The sequence below is a fragment of the Amblyomma maculatum genome, chromosome 1 (genome assembly GCF_055883805.1).
Source record: "Amblyomma maculatum isolate TAMU_Amacu chromosome 1, ASM5588380v1, whole genome shotgun sequence".
NCBI lineage: Eukaryota > Metazoa > Arthropoda > Arachnida > Ixodida > Ixodidae > Amblyomma > Amblyomma maculatum.
In genome coordinates this window covers 475231832-475251113 of record NC_139344.1, presented here as the reverse complement: position 1 = coordinate 475251113, position 19282 = coordinate 475231832, and the positions used below count along the sequence as shown (strand labels likewise).

The 19282-nt window shown below is 52.4% G+C and overlaps 1 protein-coding gene across 1 annotated transcript in view; it reads left to right on the top strand.

Moving 5' to 3' along the window:
- LOC146210016 (uncharacterized) overlaps positions 1-19282 on the top strand; it is a 56977-nt gene that overhangs the window by 14807 nt on the left and 22888 nt on the right. Inside the window, exons 2-3 of the mRNA XM_084581599.1 lie at positions 8397-8501; positions 8930-9139. Coding sequence (XP_084437725.1) covers positions 8397-8501; positions 8930-9139 — 315 coding nt within the window. The remainder of the gene's footprint in view (positions 1-8396; positions 8502-8929; positions 9140-19282) is intronic.

Genomic DNA, 19282 nt, shown 5'->3' with positions numbered 1-19282 from the left:
CTTAATCGCGAATGGCCTGCCGTTCTCGCGGCGATACACGATAAAGGCTTTGGCGCAGAGGTCGGTCGTGTTCGTCCGTTATAATGTGGTGCTTGGCCAGTGGTGTTTGTCGTACCTTCGATGATGAGAAGCACTCCCTGTAGTTTCGAAGAAGACTGCGAATCTGGTTTTTCCTGCTGTGGGTCAATACTGGGTTGATGTCAAATGTGGGCTGACGGAATTGGTCCGGTGCGTCTCCCAGTGGTTGGTCGTGGAGGGCGAATACGTCTTTGAGGTCCGCTAATTCGTCGAGAAAAGCGATGGTCGTGCCCTTGTTGAGATGCCGGTATTCTTCAGTGAAGTTTTTTACCAGCACCTGAGCTTGTCCTCTCCGGAATTTCGCGATGCCTCTTGCGATGCCGATACCTCGTTCCAAGAGCAATTGGATATTTCCTTCGACGATGCCTTCAGCGGTTTCGATGTCTGTGCTACCTACGCTGACGGCGACGCTTGATCGGGGCGGCACGGTCAATTCTCCGTCGAGGACGTTTAGAGCGACGTGTTGCGTCGAAGTCGTCGTAACAGGTATGGTTTTGTCTGCAGAGAGCTTGATGAGCTTGGATCGGAGGTCGATGATAGCCATATTTTCATTTAGGAAGTCCATGCATAAAATCACGTCTCGGGAACACGGCTGCAATACCACAAAGCTGGTGAGGTAAGTAAGCCCATTTACGGTTATGCTTCCATACATCGTCCCGATGGAGTAATCAGGTTTCCACCTGCGGTGCGAATCAGCGGGCCATCCCAAGCGGTTGTAACTTTCCTGCGATGGGAGGCTAACGGTCCACTGATGACTGAATAGTCAGCTCCGGTGTCTACAAAGGCAGTGACTCGGCGACCGTCGATATCAACTTCAAGGTAAATTGTTCGCGTCCTCGCATAGCACGTGGGCCTTAGTGCCCCATCTCGGCTCCGTCCTTTCTTCAGGTCATGGCCGGGGCATACCGTTGTTACTTCGCTGGGCGGCGGTGTCTGCTTGCACTCTGATCGTGTTGTCGTCGTGTGGAGCGGCGATGAAATGGTTGCGTCGTCGTTAGTGGTCGTCGGCGGCGGAGGATCTTCGTCTTTTCGCCGTTGAGCAACCTCACCTCCAAAGGTTGCTTGCTGCCTTTAGTTTCTCTTACGGGGGCTAGGAGACCGTCCTTGCACGTAACCGCGGCCAGGCGACGCAAATCGGGCATTGTGCGGTGATGGGGAGCGTGACAGACACATTGGCGACGAGTGCTCTCCGCTGCGCAGGAAGTCGTTGATTTCCTGTGGTCGCTCGCCAGGACGGGGTCGTGGGGCGTCGACAGCGAAACCACGGAGGCCGATCCGCCTGTACGGGAAGTGGCGGAGGATGTGTCCTGCCTCACCACAATGAAAGCAGAGCGGTCGGTTGTTTGCTGTCCTCCAGTCTTCGCACTTTCTGGGGCTTGGGGGTCGTTGGTAGGCGTGGCGGCCGGGGGCCAAGGAGCGGCTTTCGGAAGTAGGATGGTAGCGACGAGGGCTTGGGAGGTCGCGTCGGGGTGCAGGACGACATAGTGCAGCTGCATAGTCCATCGCTGCTGATTCATGCTCTGGAGCTCTCGGTGTCGTCGCTTTAGGAACGCCCAAGTGCCTGCTGAACTTCTTCACGGACGACGTCCGCGAGCGTCGCCACCTGGGGTTATTGCAATGATGGTAGCATTCGGCGGAGCTCCTCTCGTACGATCTCCCGGATGAGGTCCCGAAGGTTCTCTCCGATTGCAGATGCGTTGGGGTAGTGGGTTGATCACTCCGGCTGAAGTGGTCGCTCGTAGTGGCGCACCCGGGTGGCCAACGTCTTCTCGATAGTAGACGCCACCGTTTCAAATTCCGCCACGGTTTTTGGCGGATTTCGGACAAGACTTGCAAAAAGCGATGCTTTGACGCCTCGCATGAAAAATTTGACTATCTCACCTTCGGTCATGTTAGGGTCGGCGCGGTGAACGAGGCGCTTCATCTCCTCAACGTATGCCAGGACAGGCTCGTCAGTAAGTTGAAGTCTTCACTGAAGGAGGGCCTGGACTCTTTCCTTTCGGACGATGCTTGAAAAGGCAGTCAAAAACGTTTTCTTGAAAATTTCCCAATCCTTCATAGCTGCCTCATGAGTTTCGAACCAAACTCGGGCATGTCCTTGAAGAGCAAAGTAGACCTGCCTGAGTTTCGCAGCGTCGTTCCAGCCGTTGAATTCTGCCACACGGTCGAAAAGGTCCATCCAGTCTCCAGCATCTTCTTCCGGTCGTCCGTGGAAGCAGGGGGGCTCACGGGGTTGGACGAGAACAACCGGTGCTGTAGTAGGCTGGGCCATTATCAGCGTCGATGCCTTCCGAGATCGAATGGGGTCAGGCAGCAGACCGTGTTCGTGTTGTAGGCCTTGAAGTCGGCGGCTGGCTCGGTGACCTGCAGGCTGGTCTTCCAGGGTGACAGGAACACGGCTTGGGTCTTCGCTTGAAGGATCAAAGGCAGCACCTCCACCGGATGTCACGTAGGGGTGGCAAGGTCGACGGCACAAATGAAGGGTCGATGATTGCACTGAAGAAGCTCTTTATTGGGCTGAGTTGCGCCCACAAAAGAACTAAGCAACTCGGCGGTGGCGATAGCAACAAACGTGCTCGTCGGTCGTCGGACAAAGAATGCTCGTCACACTCGGCAACGCTCAATTTAAAGGCTGCACAGAACAATCTAGATAAGGTCGCAAACAGCTACCAGCACGGGCTGGAACATTGTGGAAAGACACCCGAGTGGCCGGAACCTTCGAGACAGATCTCGGTGCATCTTGCGCTACAACAAAACTGATAAAGGAGTGACTCGCGACATCGAGCATTAACAAACAAAGATTACGGAACTGATACGCGGTCCAGAATCAGTGATAAGCCTGTATGCCGGCGGCTGTTAAAAAACAACAAATACTGTTTTGAAGGTTTCGTGGCACTACATTCCATCCATCCATCCGTCCGAGTGGTAGATGCTGCGCCTTTCCTTTTCTGCAATTGAATTATAGAACGCCGGTTAACATAGACGCACTCGACATAGCCATGGAGAGACTAGCCACGACCCGGGTCATGATTATAGTGCCTAGAAGTGATAGCGGGATTCCGCTAGAGACAGTTACTGTAATTGGCGCGCAATTTGTAAGTACCAAAGACTACAATAATTAAGTCACTCATTTGGGGGACGTCAAAGATTTGACGTCACCCAACTGCCGTCAGCTATTAGTGCCAACAGGAACAAGTGCGCTCCAACGCAGCGTTCTATAATTAGTTTACAGAAAATGGAAGGCGCAGAATCTGCCACTCGCGGAAGTAGTAGTAGCAGTAAAAAACTTTTATTTTAACAGAGGAGTTCGGGGTGCGCAGGCCCCTGGGCATCCACATGGCCTCACTACACTCAAATGTTCATGTTCCTACCGTTCATGACGTCGGCGCTCGGTCTGTGGCGGTCTTTAGACGGACCGGGTCCTCAGAGCGTAGCAGGGTCTCACTTTCCTCCCAGGTGATGAAGTGCTCCAGAACCCGCGGGGGAGGATCCGCCGGGCATTGTAATAGAATGTGGGCGAGGGTGGCAGTGGGTGGTTGCAAAGGGTGCAGGAGGGGTCGGTGAGAGTGGGGTTGTAACGGGACCTAATGTAAGGGGATGGGAGAGCTCGCGCCTGGAGGCGGCGCCATGGTGTTCGGTGGTGATTGCTGAGGGAGGATTGAGGGGGGGGGTAGATCTGTCTCTCGACCCGGTAGGCCTGAGTCATCTCTTTAAACGTGTGCATGCGCTTCCGGGAGAACTCCGATGTGGGGACCGCCTGCGCCCGGCGTATTAGACGCTGGGCTAAGCTGTTGGCGGCCTCGTTGCCAGTGTTCCCCGAGTGCGCAGGCACCCAGATAAGCTCCACGTGGCAAGGCGGGTAGGCAGTGGGCGAGGTCAGTGTGCAAAAAGCAGAAACATGAACTCGCTGTCACGAAATCGGCGCACATTTTCATCAAGCCGGTACGGCGCGAGGCCCACGCGGCGTCGCGTGCAAAAGCATGGAGAGAAAAGCCTCCTTCCCCGCGCGGGAGAGCGTTTAGCTTTGTACGCGTTGCCGTCACCCTCTTTTCCATTGCCCGGGGAGGACGGTGGTTCATCGGCCTGGAATACGCCAGAAAATTCCAGAATCTTCTATGGGACCTAGCCAATGACGACGCGCGGCTCGACGGGAGGAGAAGGGAGCGCTATAACCAGCGAAGCTAAGTGTGTGTGCGCGCTAGCTTTGGCGCGTTTAACAGACAGACGCGGCGCGCCCTATTTAAAGAGACCGCGCCGCTTGTGTAGTCAGTCAGTCAGTCAGTTCGTCAGTGCTTTGCGACGTGCTCGCCTGTGCTTCGGCTGGACTCCCGGGGATCACCCGCTGCTGGCAAGCCCACGGACCTGCAAGGGAGCGGCGCTCGTCTCGTATGGCGGCCACATCGTGACTTGAGGCGTCGGACTGCAACAGTGCCCGGTGAACAATTTGGAGTTTGTTTATGTAACTCTCTCGTGTTTCATCTGTTGTAAAGCCTCTATGTTATTGAATACCTGTGTAATTGCATGCTTAGCCTTTGTTATTCTGTGAACCTCTCGGCTGTGCATTTCAAGTGATCTTGTGCATTCCTTTGTATCGTCTCTTGCTGTGCATAAATTGTGTTTTGTTTGTTCCTTCTGACTCCGATCCTTACTCTGGTTTGAACCGGCGACAGCTGGGCACCAAATGGCCACCCCCTTCTGTCACAAGGTAGTTGAATTCCGGCTGAGCTTGCCACGCTTGCCATCTCCTTTGCGACCGGAACAGCTACCCCCCCTCACTCTAAGGGTGTCTGGGAGTGTGCGCACCGTTAAGGGCGCATCGTTAATAACACCCCCATAATTATTAACGGCTGACACTCGCCCACGTTCGAAATTTAGTAGTGCAGTTTTTGAGTCCGTTAATGTATCTAGCTTCCGTGTGGGCGATCGCGGCAAGGGCGATCGCGGCCTCCTCGGCCACTTCTGAGGAGGTAACAGAGGGGAGGGGGAGAGTTTCAATGGACTGAATTCACCGCGGCTACCACCGCCTCATCGCCCAAGCATGCGGCGTCCACCCACACGGCATCCGTCTCGGAGCCGTAATATTTGTGGAGCGCCTTTGCTCGGGCTCGGCGGCGGCGCTCGTTGTGTTGTGGATGGGAGTTTCGGGGTAGGGGTTTGACAAGAAGGTTGGAGTGGATAGGGCGTGGGATGGAGAGGAGTGTGGGGTCGTTAGCTGGGAATGAACATTGAGAGTTCTGAGGACGTGACGTCCGGTGCCAGTCTGTGTCAGTCGGATATAGTGGGTCCGTCTGTGGGCCTCCACACGCTCCCCAACAGTATTGTGGAGACCCAACTGAAGTAATTTCTCTGTTGAAGTATTGAGGGGAAGGTGGAAGGCGGTTTTGAACGCGGTACAAAAGATCGCGTCCAGGGCGGAGATCTCGTCACCTCTAAGTCTGAGGTAAGGGAGCGTGTATAAGAATCGGCTGAGGATAAAGACATGAATTAGACGACATAGATCGTGCTCCCTCATTCCCCTATAGTGGCCCGAAACTCTGCGGATGAGGTGCGAGATCGCACCTGTCACCCGCTTGAGGTTCGTTATTGTGAGGCTGTTTCTACCGTTGCTTTGGATATGAAGCCCCAGGACCCAGAGAGTGTCCACCTCCGTAATGGGGCAATCATCCAAAGCAACGGTTATGGGGGCGCTGGGAGGATTACGGGTGGTGGGGCCGAGGATGAGGAGCTCGGACTCCGCTGGGGAGCATGAGAGTCCGATGCTTCGTGCGTGTTCTTGTGTTAATGTGGCGGCGCTTTGTAGTGTGCCTTCTATGCCGCCGTCACTGCCGTGGGTGGTCCACAACGTTATGTCGTCGGCATAGAGGGTGTGCCGGAGGTGTGGTATAGTGGTGAGTTTGCGGGCGAGTGAGATCATTGTCGCGTTGAACAGGAAAGAGGAGAGGACGGAGCCTTGGGGAGTACCGACCCCTTTAAGGGAGTAAGGTGGTGATGTGTGTGGGCGAAGTGGACCTCAGCCATGCGGTTGTTAAGGAAAGCTCCGATTTAGGTGTGCGTACGCACTCCCACATCGAGACAGGAGAGGGCTGTCATGATCGTGGTCTGATCAACTCGATCAAATGCTTTAGATAAATCCAAAGCCAGGGCGGCCTTTGTATGGCCCGGGATAGCCGGGTCAAAAATGTCGGTGGTGAGCTGCAGCATGGCACCTGCGCGGACAAACGGGGACGGAAGCCGACCATGCTGTGGGAGTAGACCTCATTTTTGAGTAGCTGCGTAAGCGGACGGGTGATTTCCGCGAAGTTTGGTACAAATCGCCGGAAATATGAGCAAAGTCCGAGGAAGCCACGCACTCTCGCTGCTAGATTTCGGTATAGAGAAATCCCTTACAGCGCGAATTTGCTGGGGGTTCGGCTGGATGCCATGGGTATTGACTAATTGTCCTAGGACCTTGAGTTCCCGGCGACCAAAGCTGCACTTTTTGGAGTTCAACTGAAGGCCAGCACGATGGAGGTGGCTCTCAATGGTTGATGAAAATACAATGCCGTCATCGAGGTAGCACTGACATGTGGTCTATTTTAGCGCGTGAAATAAGGAGTCCATCATAGGCTCGAAGGTCGCAGGGGCATTACATAAGCCGAAAGGCATCACCTTGAATTGGTAAAGGCCATCCGGGGTGACAAAAGCAGTTTTTTACGATCTTTCTCGTCAACAGAGATCTGCCAATATCCAGAACAGAGATCGATGGAGAAGTAGTTGGCACCATGCAGGCAGCCAGATCTTTGGAAGAGGGTACACGTCTTTCTTTGGTATCTTGTTTAGGTGTCGATAACCTACGCAAAACCTCCAGCTGTTGTCTTTCTTTTTGACGAGTACTACCGGAGACGCCCAGGGGCTGCTCGACGGCTCAGTAATGTTAATTGCCAACATTTTCTCTACTTGTTTCTGAATGATCCGGCGTTCGGAAAAAGCAACTCTGTAAGGCCGTCGGTGAATAGGTCGGGCATCTCCAGTATCGATGCGATGTATGACGATGGACGTTAGGCCCAGGATCCGTTACCGGATTTGAACCTGGGTTATTGCGGATCAGCTGAACTAGCCCGCATCTCCAGCAAGGTATTACGGGGTAGTTCAGCTTGCAGCAGAGGGCGGACACGGAATACAAGGCTTTCCAATAATCGACGTTTTCTGCAGGCACCAGCCGACTCTGCTGGAACATCGTCTTCTCTAAAACTCAAGAGATTATTCTTTCCTTATGCGCATATCAGTGCATGCAATTCCTAATGTAACAATAGGACGTTCCCTCAAAATGACTTTCTTGAGGTGAGTTTGATCTACGCAAAGCCTGAAGCCGCCGGTAACCTTCGGAACCACAACCAGTCCAGCGCAGCAATCCGTAGGTGTGTAGACGCGACTAATAACGCCGTCCCCTTCCATCTTTGTCCAGCGCCTGCTTGACCGCTTTCCGAAGAGGTAGCGGCAGGCGCCTGGGAACGCTTAATGAGAATCGCGTAGCGTCTGGTTTCAGTCGGATAGTGTAGGCCTCTGGAAGCGTCCCAAATCCCTCAAAAAGACTAGTTTCCAGACGAAACTGCCCGGATGCTTCTGGAGCTTCTGAAACGTGGTCTAGAAACTTGCAGACGCCCAAGGCTTGTATCGCCGGAAGCCCTAGCAGAGGAACTGTGTGTGCGGCTAAAACATAAGGACGCTGTTTGACAGACTTGCCGTGACACGTCAAAATATCATGATAAGTTCCCAGAACTGGCAGCACGTTGTTACCGGGCCCCTTCGACTCGCCCTCTGGGTCCTGGAGCTTCCCAGTCGAAAAAAACTACAGAACTGTGTCAGAAATACGACAAAATATTCTGTAGTTCTGTCGTAAACGTCAGATTATTCTGTAGTTCTGTCGTAAACGTCAGATTATTCTGTAGTTCTGTAGTACTTTTCTGTAGTTCTGTAGTTTTCCTGTAGTATATTTCCGTTGTCTGTAGTTCTGTAGCACGTTTCTGTTGTAACTACAGAAACTTCTGATGTGATTACAGAATGTTCTGTTGTCACAACAAGTTTCCCGTCAAAAACCGCGCAGAAATTCTGTCGTAACATCAGAAAATTTTCTGTAGTTTTTTTCCACCTGGGTTGGAAGGATTGCCAGGAAACACGTCCAGAACAACTGACACTTCGGCGCCGGTATCCGCCTTGAACAACAGGGCGCGTCCGTCGAGGAGAACCTCAATGAATTTTGCGTTCTGGTGACGTGCAGTTTCACCGAACTAGCTGAAGGTTTCCAGGTCTGCCTCCTCCCTTTCTTTTTCTTCATGCAGACGTCTTCAAAGGGACCACACTTGCCGCAGAAAGTACAGGAAGCACGGCGAGCTGGGCAGTCCGAACGCAGATGCGTCGCACGGCCACAGAATAAGCAAAGATGGGTAGGCTTATCAGCCGACGATAGCTTCCCTTTTCGCACGCGCGTCATAGAGAGATTGGTAAAGAGCGGACACTCGGCGAAAACTGGCCCCAGGAAATGACGCGCGGCTTGTTGCGCTGCCGCTGATTGATGGATGGCGGCGCCAGCGCGGACATGCGCGGACACGCGCGCGACGGCACTCGCTGCGGCGGTAGCCCGCCGGAGCAGACGATAGGAAGTTGTCGAAGGGAGCGAGCGGGTGTCTGCTCGTGCCTCGCCGCGCTTGTGCGGCACAGACCGCATATTTTTTAGTGCGTAGCACTACTAGCCGCAATCACGGATTTCGCCGTGGTCTATCCGAAGCCGCTCACTCTCTCTCTCTCTTCGTGGACTTGAAGCGGAGAAAGAGAAGGTGGCTACGCGCGCGTCCCGTGCTGCGGGCGTTGCCAGGTCTGTCCCTGCCAGCACACCCTCCTCCCTTGAGGAGTTATCGGTGCGGCCCCCTCTGACCTTGGTCTTCGCCTGTGGCGCACCGACGTCGCCCTCGCCCGAGGCGAGCCCCAGTGCTGGAATGGACTCGTGGTTCTTCGCCAAGGCTCCCTGCTGCTCCTTTGGGGGCACAGTCCTGCTGGCCTATGCCAGTTTCCCGCTGACCGCAAGGTTCGCGGGCCTCGGCGCTTCCAGCGTCACCTGCCGCTTCCGCGGCCCTCCCTGCTGCTTCGGCAGCAATCCCGGGATCTTCCTGCTCTCGGGCCTCGACGCGCCGCCCTTCCCGGCGGTCCTTCCAGCGTCACCCGCCGCGCCTCAGCCTTGGCTGAGGTACCACTGCGGTCCCTTCCGCTGCCTCAAGGATTTTCCAAGAGACAGTGTCCCGTGTGCCTCTCGCGCACGGGCCTAGGAGTGCCATCTCCCGAGATGCCCCTACCCGCCGCGCCGCTGCCAAGGCAGCGGTTTCCCAGCGGTCCTCCCAACTGCCACCCGGACTTTCCGACGTGGCAGCGCACTGCAGACCATCTGCAGTCACCCCGGCGTCCTGATCTGTCACAGGAAAAGGACGCTTGCCGAGCAGCATGCTGCTCGCACCAAAGCCGAACCTGCACTGTGTGGTGACTTACCTGTGGTGGCTGTGCTTCTTCTGTGTGCTACCCGTTGGGCGCCCAGGATAGCCCTCTGTTTTCTGCGGACCTCGTCGCAGTGCTGCCGTTCTTCGGCCCCCGACTCTGCGGACTTTCTCGCGCGTCCTCCCCCTCCCTTCCCAACCCTCCCCTATCCCATTCCCCTGGGCACCAAGAGTGCCGCCGCTAGCTCAGGCTGGCATACGTCGTGCCCAGTACCCCATCCCCCATCATCTTAGTCACCACCACCACCACCACCATTGAGGAGGTGGAGCAGCCGCGGAGCTGTAGTAGAAGCTTCTCTCTTTCTTTGTCCATCCATCTCTCCGTGAACTTGAGAGGAGGAAGGGAAAGTGGCGACGCCTACATCCCGCGATCTAACACTGAAGGGGCGAGCGGCAGCATGATGCACCCAGTTAGAGAGTAAGACAGTGAGAGAGGGGCGTGTCAGTTGCGGACGTGGCGGCCGTCCCAGGGCAGCGTTGCACAAGCGTGAGTGCGTTTGCTTCGCGTCGCAATAGACGAAGCCGGTCCGTCTGGCATTACGGCGCAGGTTCGCCGGGCTCGACGTGCTGAAGCACAATGATTACGAAGGCAGCGGGAACGTGAGTCTACTGAATCTGGTGTTGCAGCTAAACGGGGCAAGAATTTAGAAGCACAAAGAACGAGGAAACATGCCGAGTGTGCTCACGAAACGGCTCAAGACACTGAGCGTCGGCGTTAAATGGATGCCAAAGCGAAGCGGAAGAAATGTGTGGTAGAAACTCCAGGGCAACGGGATGCTCGACTGCAAGCGAAGACTGCTGCTCGAATAAAAACAACTTCTCGAAGGAAGTGTAGCTGTAAGCGGGCTTGTTTCCGAGGTAGAGAAAGAAAGCGGTGAAAATGTGCTGTCCAGGTCGGCCCTGGCTCTTCAGAAACGTAACATGGCAGTGAAGCACAAAAAGGGGTTTTTAAATGCAAATGCCAAAGGTATGTCACGTCTGGTCACCAACGCCGGAACCGGGTAGGATCCGTCATCCATTTTCGCAACCTCGGTTCGCAGGAGGTATGGCGCTGTGGGCCGCTGTGCCGGCGGGGGGCCGAGGTGCACTTGTCGACAAGGGAAGTGGTGGAAAAGCGTCTAGTTCTTGTATCTTGGTGTGTGCGGCAAGCTTCAAGACTGTGCAGCACAGTTTGACGGGGAGGTGTTGGGCTCGACTTGCCTGGAGTTTGGACAGTTGACGCCAAACCGACTGAATTATGGGAAGAGCGGCCGGTTGCTGCAAGACAGAGTGTGTGCGCGTGTTTACAAGCCGGCCTCCCTTTCGCAGAAGTGTCTCCGTCGCGCACGTGTTTCGGTTGGGCGCTAACTGCTCTGTCTCTCGGTTTGAGGGGAAAGGGCGCGGAGGCCATAAATCTCCGAAACTCGGCGAAACACGGGCTGTGGAAAATGCGCGGCAGAGGAAGCTGCTTTCGGTGCCTTCTCGGGAAGATGCCTGGACATACGTCCCTTTGAAACCGCCGCCCGGGTGCAACCGACCAAGGGCAGCGATCGGAATGTTTGGGCCATAGGTTTGTGTGTTGTGTGTTTTGGAACTGCAACCGCCGGTGCTGTTTGTCTTTGTGACTGCTGGCCACCTCTTGCGTGAGCTGAGGGAATATTTTGAAGAGAGTGTAAATCACTGAAGTGTATGCACGAAAGGTATAGCGGGGTTAAGCGGTGCTACGCACCTACTTCGTATTTGATTAATTATTCAAATCGGGCATATCTTTTTTTTTTAATCTCTCGTGGGCAGCTACGCGGAACGACTGCGGGTTGGAACGACGTCAAGGTGAGCAACGTTTTTTGCTGAACTAGGCTGCATTTGAAGCAGTTTACCATGACCACGCCGGCCGGTGCCAATAAGGTTCCGCAGCTCGCGAACAGGCGCGCCGGCTGTTCAGGCATATAGGGAAGTTCAGGCGCAGTTCGTGACGCTCCGGCAGTTTCCTACCGCGGCGAGGTTTAATATGTTGTGTTCCTGCGAAACTGAGCTGCATATCGAACAGTTTATACCAGCACGCTCGACAAAGTGGCATGTGAAGGCACCAAGGCACGCCGATGCGGCAACATGGCGTATTAGCCGGGCGGTGCGGCCAGGCCTGACGCGGTTTGCCGAACGGCTAGTTTTCCTAAGTGTCGCGTTTAGCAGGGCGACGGTAAGGTGAGTAATGTTGCATTCTTGACTTTCTTGTCAAACTGTGCAGTATTTCAGGCAATTTAGCTCAGTACGGCGGCGACGGCGCTTCACAAAGTAGCGCGTGAAGGGCAAGCTAACAGGTATGACAAGGCGTGCTGGCCGCCGCGGTGACGTGACATGGCGTGAGGCGGTTTTGCGAACGGCCAGTTTTGCGTGGTGTCGCGTTTAACAGGGCAACCGCAAGGTGAGAAATGTTTGATTCTTGTCAAACTGCGAGGAATTTCAGGCAGTTTAGCTCAGCATGGCGGTCTGCGCTTCAGAAAGTCGCGTGTGAAGGGCAAGTCGTGCTCGCCGGCCGCGGTGAGTTGTCAGGCCGCGGTTTTGCGAACGGCTAGTTTTGCGTGGTGTGGTGTTGCGTTTAACGGGACAACGTTAAAATGAGAAATTTTTTATGCTGCAAGCTTCATTGCTTTAGCTGTTCAGTGCTTTTGAGGAATATTGTTAGTTTAGTGGCTGTTATTTCACTCACTGTAGAATTGCATTTTCAGAAAGGTTCGGTTAGCCTGCATTTCCTGACCTCTACGTTGCAAGAGTAGCTTTTTTTATCAATTTTATGAATGACAGCTTTTCTGTTCTGTACCATAACTGCTGCTCACCAAGTCTTCAGTACGCACCCACATGCACAGATGTGTGTGCGGTGCAGTGGCCTTACATTTCATTGGAACCTTCTGCATCATGTTCATTCCTTTTCCAACAGCACTGCATTGATCCACGGACTGCAGCCGAAGCACGGCAGATGCGACGAGTGAACGGTGTGCCCTTCCCCCAAGCGTCAGTAGTCCTCTCTGCCCTGAATAATACAAGCTGCCCTTGCTAAGGTAGCCGCGACTGCGACTGTGTAGTTTATGTATAATGCCTGTTTTGTTACATATCATTTGCCATAATTCGAAAATCAACGTTATGCTATTTTTGTCTCTACCTAAGTGCTGTTTCGTGCCTTGTGTATTTTTATTGTTCTGTACTGTGCACATCGCCTAATGTGTGCCAAGTTTTGTCAATGCCTCCGTCTACATCTGTTGCATCTCTTACGTGTTTTATATGCAGCAAAATAAACATTAATTTCACAAAGCACTTGGCGTCTTTTCTGGAATGCTGTTTTGCAAAGGCTGTGGCGCAGCTGCCTTTATGGCTAGTTTAGAGAACTGGGAATCTGTTTTTCATGTTATGCATGCTGAAAATAGAAACACTAGCACACCATATAAAACCAAAATAATGCGCCAAAAGGGCAGGGAAGGGAGCAGCGCATACTAGTATTCAAATCACGCGCCTTTCAGCAAGACCGGAAGTAGTTGCCGCCGGCCGCTTGGTGCACTACAGTCAAATGGGCCGCTGGGCCCTATGGGAGTGTTCGCTCTTTACCAATCTCTTTCTCTATTGCGCGCTGCGTCGACAGCGAGCGAAGGCGATTCTACTGAGTTATGAATTCTGCTTTCGTTATCAGCGTCTTTGTGCTGGCGTGCTTGAGTTACTCTTGCACACTTAATTGCGGGCTTCGGCAGAGTAGGTCTGAAAGCTTGCGGTCAAACAAACCGGTGACGAAACGGTCGCTTACAAGCCTATTTTCAGTAGCTGACGACGAGTAGTTGCCGCTCTTCACCATGGTGCGAAGCGCGGTGAAAAATGAATCAATGGTCTCACCCGGTTGCTGCGTCCGGCGATGAAAATGGGCAGACTCGTGCACCTCGTTGAGCGGGTGGACCAAATGGTCTGTGAACGCCTTCTTCACAACTGCTATGTCATTGGCGTCGGCCTCTGCCAGCGTCGTTGATGCAAGAACCGGTCTTCCTTGCGGCGCCATGCAGTATATAATGAAACGCACCTGAACTTCCTGAGCAGCGGTAGACACTCCTGTCGCACAACAAAAGTCCTCCAACTGCAGCAGTCATTTCGGCCAGGTACGTGGGCTGTCAAAGTAGAATGGTGGCGGTGGGCGAAGCACTGGCCCGAGTGAGGCGGCGGCAGCGTCGTTTATGGTGAAGAGCCAAAGAGCGTCGGATCAGTGGCTTCGTGACCCCACTTCTGACACCATGTAGCGAGATGTGCTTCTGTGAGCACGAACGCCAACCAGACACACCGTCACTCAGCAGGCCTAAAACCATTAGGCTTTATTACATCCAAATATATAGCCGGGAAAGCAGTGGTGCCACCTAGCGTAACTCGCCCGCACTACAGACAGCCTGAGGCTGTTTCAATGTCAAAAAATGTGCCATCCTAGTATTCCTACAGACAGCCCCTGTTAACATTTCCTTCTATTATCATTCTGTCCTAATCCCGCAGGTTGATCTAATAACATTTGGGCATATTATACGACCCACAGTTAGACTGGAGGCCTCAAATTAAAAGCCTTGTGGTTAAAGGTGAAGGTGTCCTTGGCCGGTCGATAAGAATCAGCAATAAGAAATATGGTATACGTCGGGACACTTTGCTCTTGCTTTATAAGACCTACGTACGACCAATACTTGAATTCGCCTCCATTCTCTTTTCTGGGTCCCCAAGTTGCAAGATTTAACCCCTGTTTGTGTTGAAACGACGAGCTCTGCGTCTTTTTTTAGGTCTGCCCAAATCAGTGGCCAATGCTTTGCTATACTTGGAAGCTCGGATGCCTATTCTAAATTCGCGGTTTCAGCTTCTCACTGTACGAACATATTTAGTCTTTGGAGCCTGTCCTTGGATTGGCTAACCCCATATTTACTTCGATCCCATCATACTTTCTTGATAATATTTGGCATAGGTATAAGCTCCCACACGTTACGTTTACTAATTCCCTGCTGTCGAAACTTTCCGTATCAATAACCTCTATAGTACAAGTTAACCACCGGCGGCCTGATACTATAATCTCATTTGTTGACACCCTCCCAGGGAATGCTAAGCATTTGTCTGCAAATGTAATAAATGCCCTTATAGAGGATTACCTTGACAATTTCTCGAGCCATATTGCCAGTTTTACAGATGCCATTAAGCGGGATGAAAAAGCAGCTATTGGCATATATTCCCAGGCTCTTGACTGGAGTTATTCATTTCGGGTCTCAGACTATACGTAATTTTTGCTGCTGAGTTTCTGACCATTGAGATGGCCTTGACTAAAAATTCCAAGTAATATTTCTAAGATTATTTTTCTTTCTGACAGCCTATCCGTGCTGTCATCACTCGAAAATTCAAGGGATACTCTGCTTTGCCGTTCCTTTCATTGTTTTATTCCTCCTCACATTTCAGATTTGCGTTTTCAATGGGTCCCAGGCCACTGTGGTATTACATATAATGAAAGGGCAGATTTTTTAGCGAACTCCGCTCTTGTTGGACCAATTTTTGCACGCATAGTTAATGCTGTTTACTTAACTTTATAATGATTTCAAAATTTTAAACCTCAGTCACAAGCTTCTCCTTTCTGCACCAGATTACCAACACCTCAGATGGCCTTGGCGGGGCCGCATGTGTGTTTCAAGGCTATGTGAAGTGTCAATGACTCTCTTGCGCTGCAGATTACCAAAACGAAATCTGTATTCATTTCGTTCGGGCCTATCCGCTAGTAACCTCTGTGAGTCTTGCAAAGAAATTTAATCCATAGATCATTTTTTTTCTGATCTTCCGGAGGTTCGCATCTCTTCGCAAAATTTACTTAGCGACTCCCCTTTCGAGATTAGGCCTTCCACTAACCATTCCAGTTTTCCTCTCCTTCGGGGCAAGCGTCAAGGGATACTCCTTAAAACCAGTGTGCGATTCTATTCATTACTGCATAATTTCAACAGGTAGATTCCTATGCGATGTCTGAATGCATTACATTTTTTTTCCTTTTTATTTTTTTTCGAGTTCCAGTTAAACGTTCATATTTATCTGAAAACTGCAGTCCATGAACATATACCTATGTTTACAATCTACAATGCACCTTGGCCAATCCCCCTCCGTGGGTATGTGCGATTTTTCTGAGGTCATCATCATCATCATCATCAACATCGAGTGCTGCTGCTCAGGCCGAAGCCACTGCTGCACGGCGGAATGAAAACAGGAGACGGCGGGTCGAGGAAAGTGAGGAACAGCGTGCCGAGCGGTTGGAATAGAGACGCATGCGTAACGCAGCAAGACGGACGCGTTTTGCTGCTGAGAAGAACACTGGATGTGACGATGAGGTTAACCGTTAACGAAACTTGGACCTTGACATTTGGTCGAGATAGCCTGGCTATGCTACTCGTGAGTTTCAGCCTCGCTTCCCAGACAATCCATTTGAAAGTGTGTGCAGTGGGCCAACTACGCCAAGGAACCACAAGCTAAGCCATAGCATCGCCGAACCTTTTCGATTCTGATATCCAGGCTTAGCCAAGCTAAGCCACCAATAACGTCTTTTTCACCCATGTTGTGTGTTTGTGGAGTAATGTTCTTTATGTGTAAAATCTGATTATAAATTTGGCAATAAAGTAAAAAGAAGTAGCGTGGCGCAGTTGGTTAAAGCACTCTGCTGTGGATCCAAGGCCTGGAGGTTTCAATCCGCCTTTTGAGCGAGGATGTGGCGCCATCATGCGGGAGCGGGCGAGAAACACATTGGACGGCAGTGTAGCAGACGACGCGAAAACGCACCACACGAAATGGCCACGCCAACGCAGGTAGAAAGCGAAAGCTTCCCCCCTTTTTTGGCCTCGAGGCGGAAAGTAGTGACAGTGATTGTAGCATATCATGTTCACGCAGTATGGGGAAGGTAGAGCGTTTTCACAATCCACTCATAACGCACGCACGCATATACTATCTTCGTATTGTAAGAGCGTCTAGCGCGGGCCGTGTTCGACGTGACAGAATGAGACGCTCTCAGCGTGCAGGTTTTCGGCAGACAGGAGAGCGCGGGGCGGAGAGAGAGCGAGAGAGAGGGGGGGGGGATCTCAAAGGGCAAAGCAGCCAGGAGTTTGTTGATGCTGCGCAGCTGGGTGGAATCGTCTCCTGTGACTTCGAGCGGCGCATATGCGCGGGGTGTCTTGAGTTACCGAGCACAATGCGGTCACCGCGGCGCCGGCATGGTGCAATGGGCATCGCCTCCTCCTCGCGTCATCTACAAGCGTGCAGCTATAGGATTTCATCTACGAAGCTCGGCAGAGAGGCACATATACACACCCCCTGAAAAGGGCATTGTCCCGGCCGGAATGCACACCTGCAGGAAACGCGCTGCAATTTTCTGGCAAGGATGATTCAGCGCTGTAGCCGGTTTCGGCCTTCAGGAGTCAGAACGGATGTGGTCGCAGTGGTGAAAAGGTTCTCGGTACGCAGAGAATGGTCATTCTGTTGTGAAAGGATCCACAACGTTCCTTTCTGCCTCCGCCGTGATTTCTGCGGAATCAACAACTTGGTGACACATGTGCATCTCCTACATATCGGATGCGCATCTCGGTTAGGAACCAAGCCTGTTCAACGTCCAGAGCGATCCACTCTGCAAGTGAACGAGCATGAACCCTCCAGGAGACTCATTTATTGTGCCGGGCGGTTTCCTTGCCATTGCAAACGGTTGGACGAAGACGACGATTATCAAGCTCCCTAACGAAGTCCATCTGATTGCGTACACCAAAGGAACAAAATCCGGAGGCTTTGGCGTGCACGAAGGTGAGCCTTTAATTAAAAAAAAAATACTGTGCGTCGTGCAAGAGTGTCAAGTGCGTCATATGCTCCGAGCGGCAAAAACACAGATACTACAGGTATGTATGCATCTAAGCGAAATAGGCATGATGAAAAGTACCTACTCGAGTTTTCACCCAGGCTGTAGCGCACCAGTGATAGCTGCAATGAGGATTTCTTCGGTGCGTGATTGCTTTAGTTGCGCCGGGGCCTGAAGGCAATGTATTTTGTCCTTTCTTTTCTTTAGGCGCGAAAGGGCTAGGTAACTTAGATATCACAGGCGGCTGTGTGCGCTAGGCCGTAATATTTAGCATGTTTTATCGTGACTGCCACCTCACTAACAAGAAAAAAAAATACGGCGTTTTAATGCACTGCCGTTCGCGAGCCTCATGACCAGTTCAACCCCTCGGCTCGCGAACGGCGGTGCATCACAACAAACGCCCAATTTTTTTTTCTTTTTAGTCAGGCGGCAGTCGCGATAAAACATGCTAAATATTACGCTCTAGCGCACACAGCTACCTGTGATATCTGCGCTACCCGGCCTCTTCAAACGACGAGATACTTCGCCATCAGACGGGCCGAACAAATGCTCATTGCGGCTATCACTGATGGGTTACAGGCTTGGCGGAACTTCGGTAGATCATGCACATTTCCTTTAGATGCATACATACCTGTAACGAAGTGTTTTCGCACAGTCCAGAGTACGCAGTCGGTTGCTAAGGTCGGCCATTCACATCTTGACGCTTGGTGGCCCTAATTGAAGCTTCACGTCGTTGCTGGCTACGGCTCGGCGAAGGAAACTTGAAAAACCGCGTCTTGCATCTTGGCACGCTTAGAGAGTGGCAACCGTACGCGGCAGATGTGGTTGGCATCGCTTTGCCAAGCCTGTGACAGCCACCGTGCCGCCCGGTGCAGCCAGCCCCCGTGCACTAGCGGCGCCGAGAAACGCCGTCGACGCCGTCCAATGTGTTTCCATCGGTCGCCGCTACGACTTCGCGCATGCGCAGAAAACTCGCGCGAAAGGCGGATTGTCGGTGGAGACAAGATTTATTTGTTTATTTTTAACTTCACGTCCGGTCATGGTCGCTGACGTCAGCAGGTCATGACGTCCCAATCTCGCAATATCCCGTTGAATCTCGGGAATAAGTGTGACACCTCGCGAACGGATGACATTATGAGCCAATAAAGGCGTTCGCCTGAAAGCCGCAGTGTCTGCAAAAATTCCTTGGACGCCTTTATAGAAGAAAGAGGGCAAACACCAGGACGCGTCTACAGTGCGTTTAATGTCCGACTGTCCCTGGCTATCGATGTCCCAACATGGTGATCAGTCTCTCTTGTCTCGCACGCTCCCAGTCCACAAACCTTTTCTTCTTCTCGTCTTCTTGCTGCGTGCTGATTCCAGCGCGAATCTGAAACAGCCTTAACCGAGCCGTAAGTAAAAGGAGAATGGTGGGAGAAAAAATAGAGAGAAAGAGCTGCCTTAGTAGAGGGCTTAAGACAACCGCCCAGACACACTTTCTCGCCATCGCAATTTAGTGGTCAAAAGTGCCTCCCGGGACACCCGACCCGATCGATGATACGGCGTTTATTCAAGCCGCCGAAGAGCGATTTGAACTGGAGTTGAGCGAGCTAAAACTAACTACCACCACGCCATGCGGAAGCAGCCTCGACGTAATGCCTCAGCGAAACTCCGCCGGTTCAAACCATGCTATCATCTATCTACAAAGTGGATACAAAGTCAAAGGATACAAAGTGCAAATGATACTACTGTACTGTCCACCGGAGCGTCTTAATTAGTCTATAAAATTAAGTTCAAGCCATTACATAAACCGTGTGTATAACTTTTAAACGAAGCCTGAGTGTAAGCAGCGGTATCT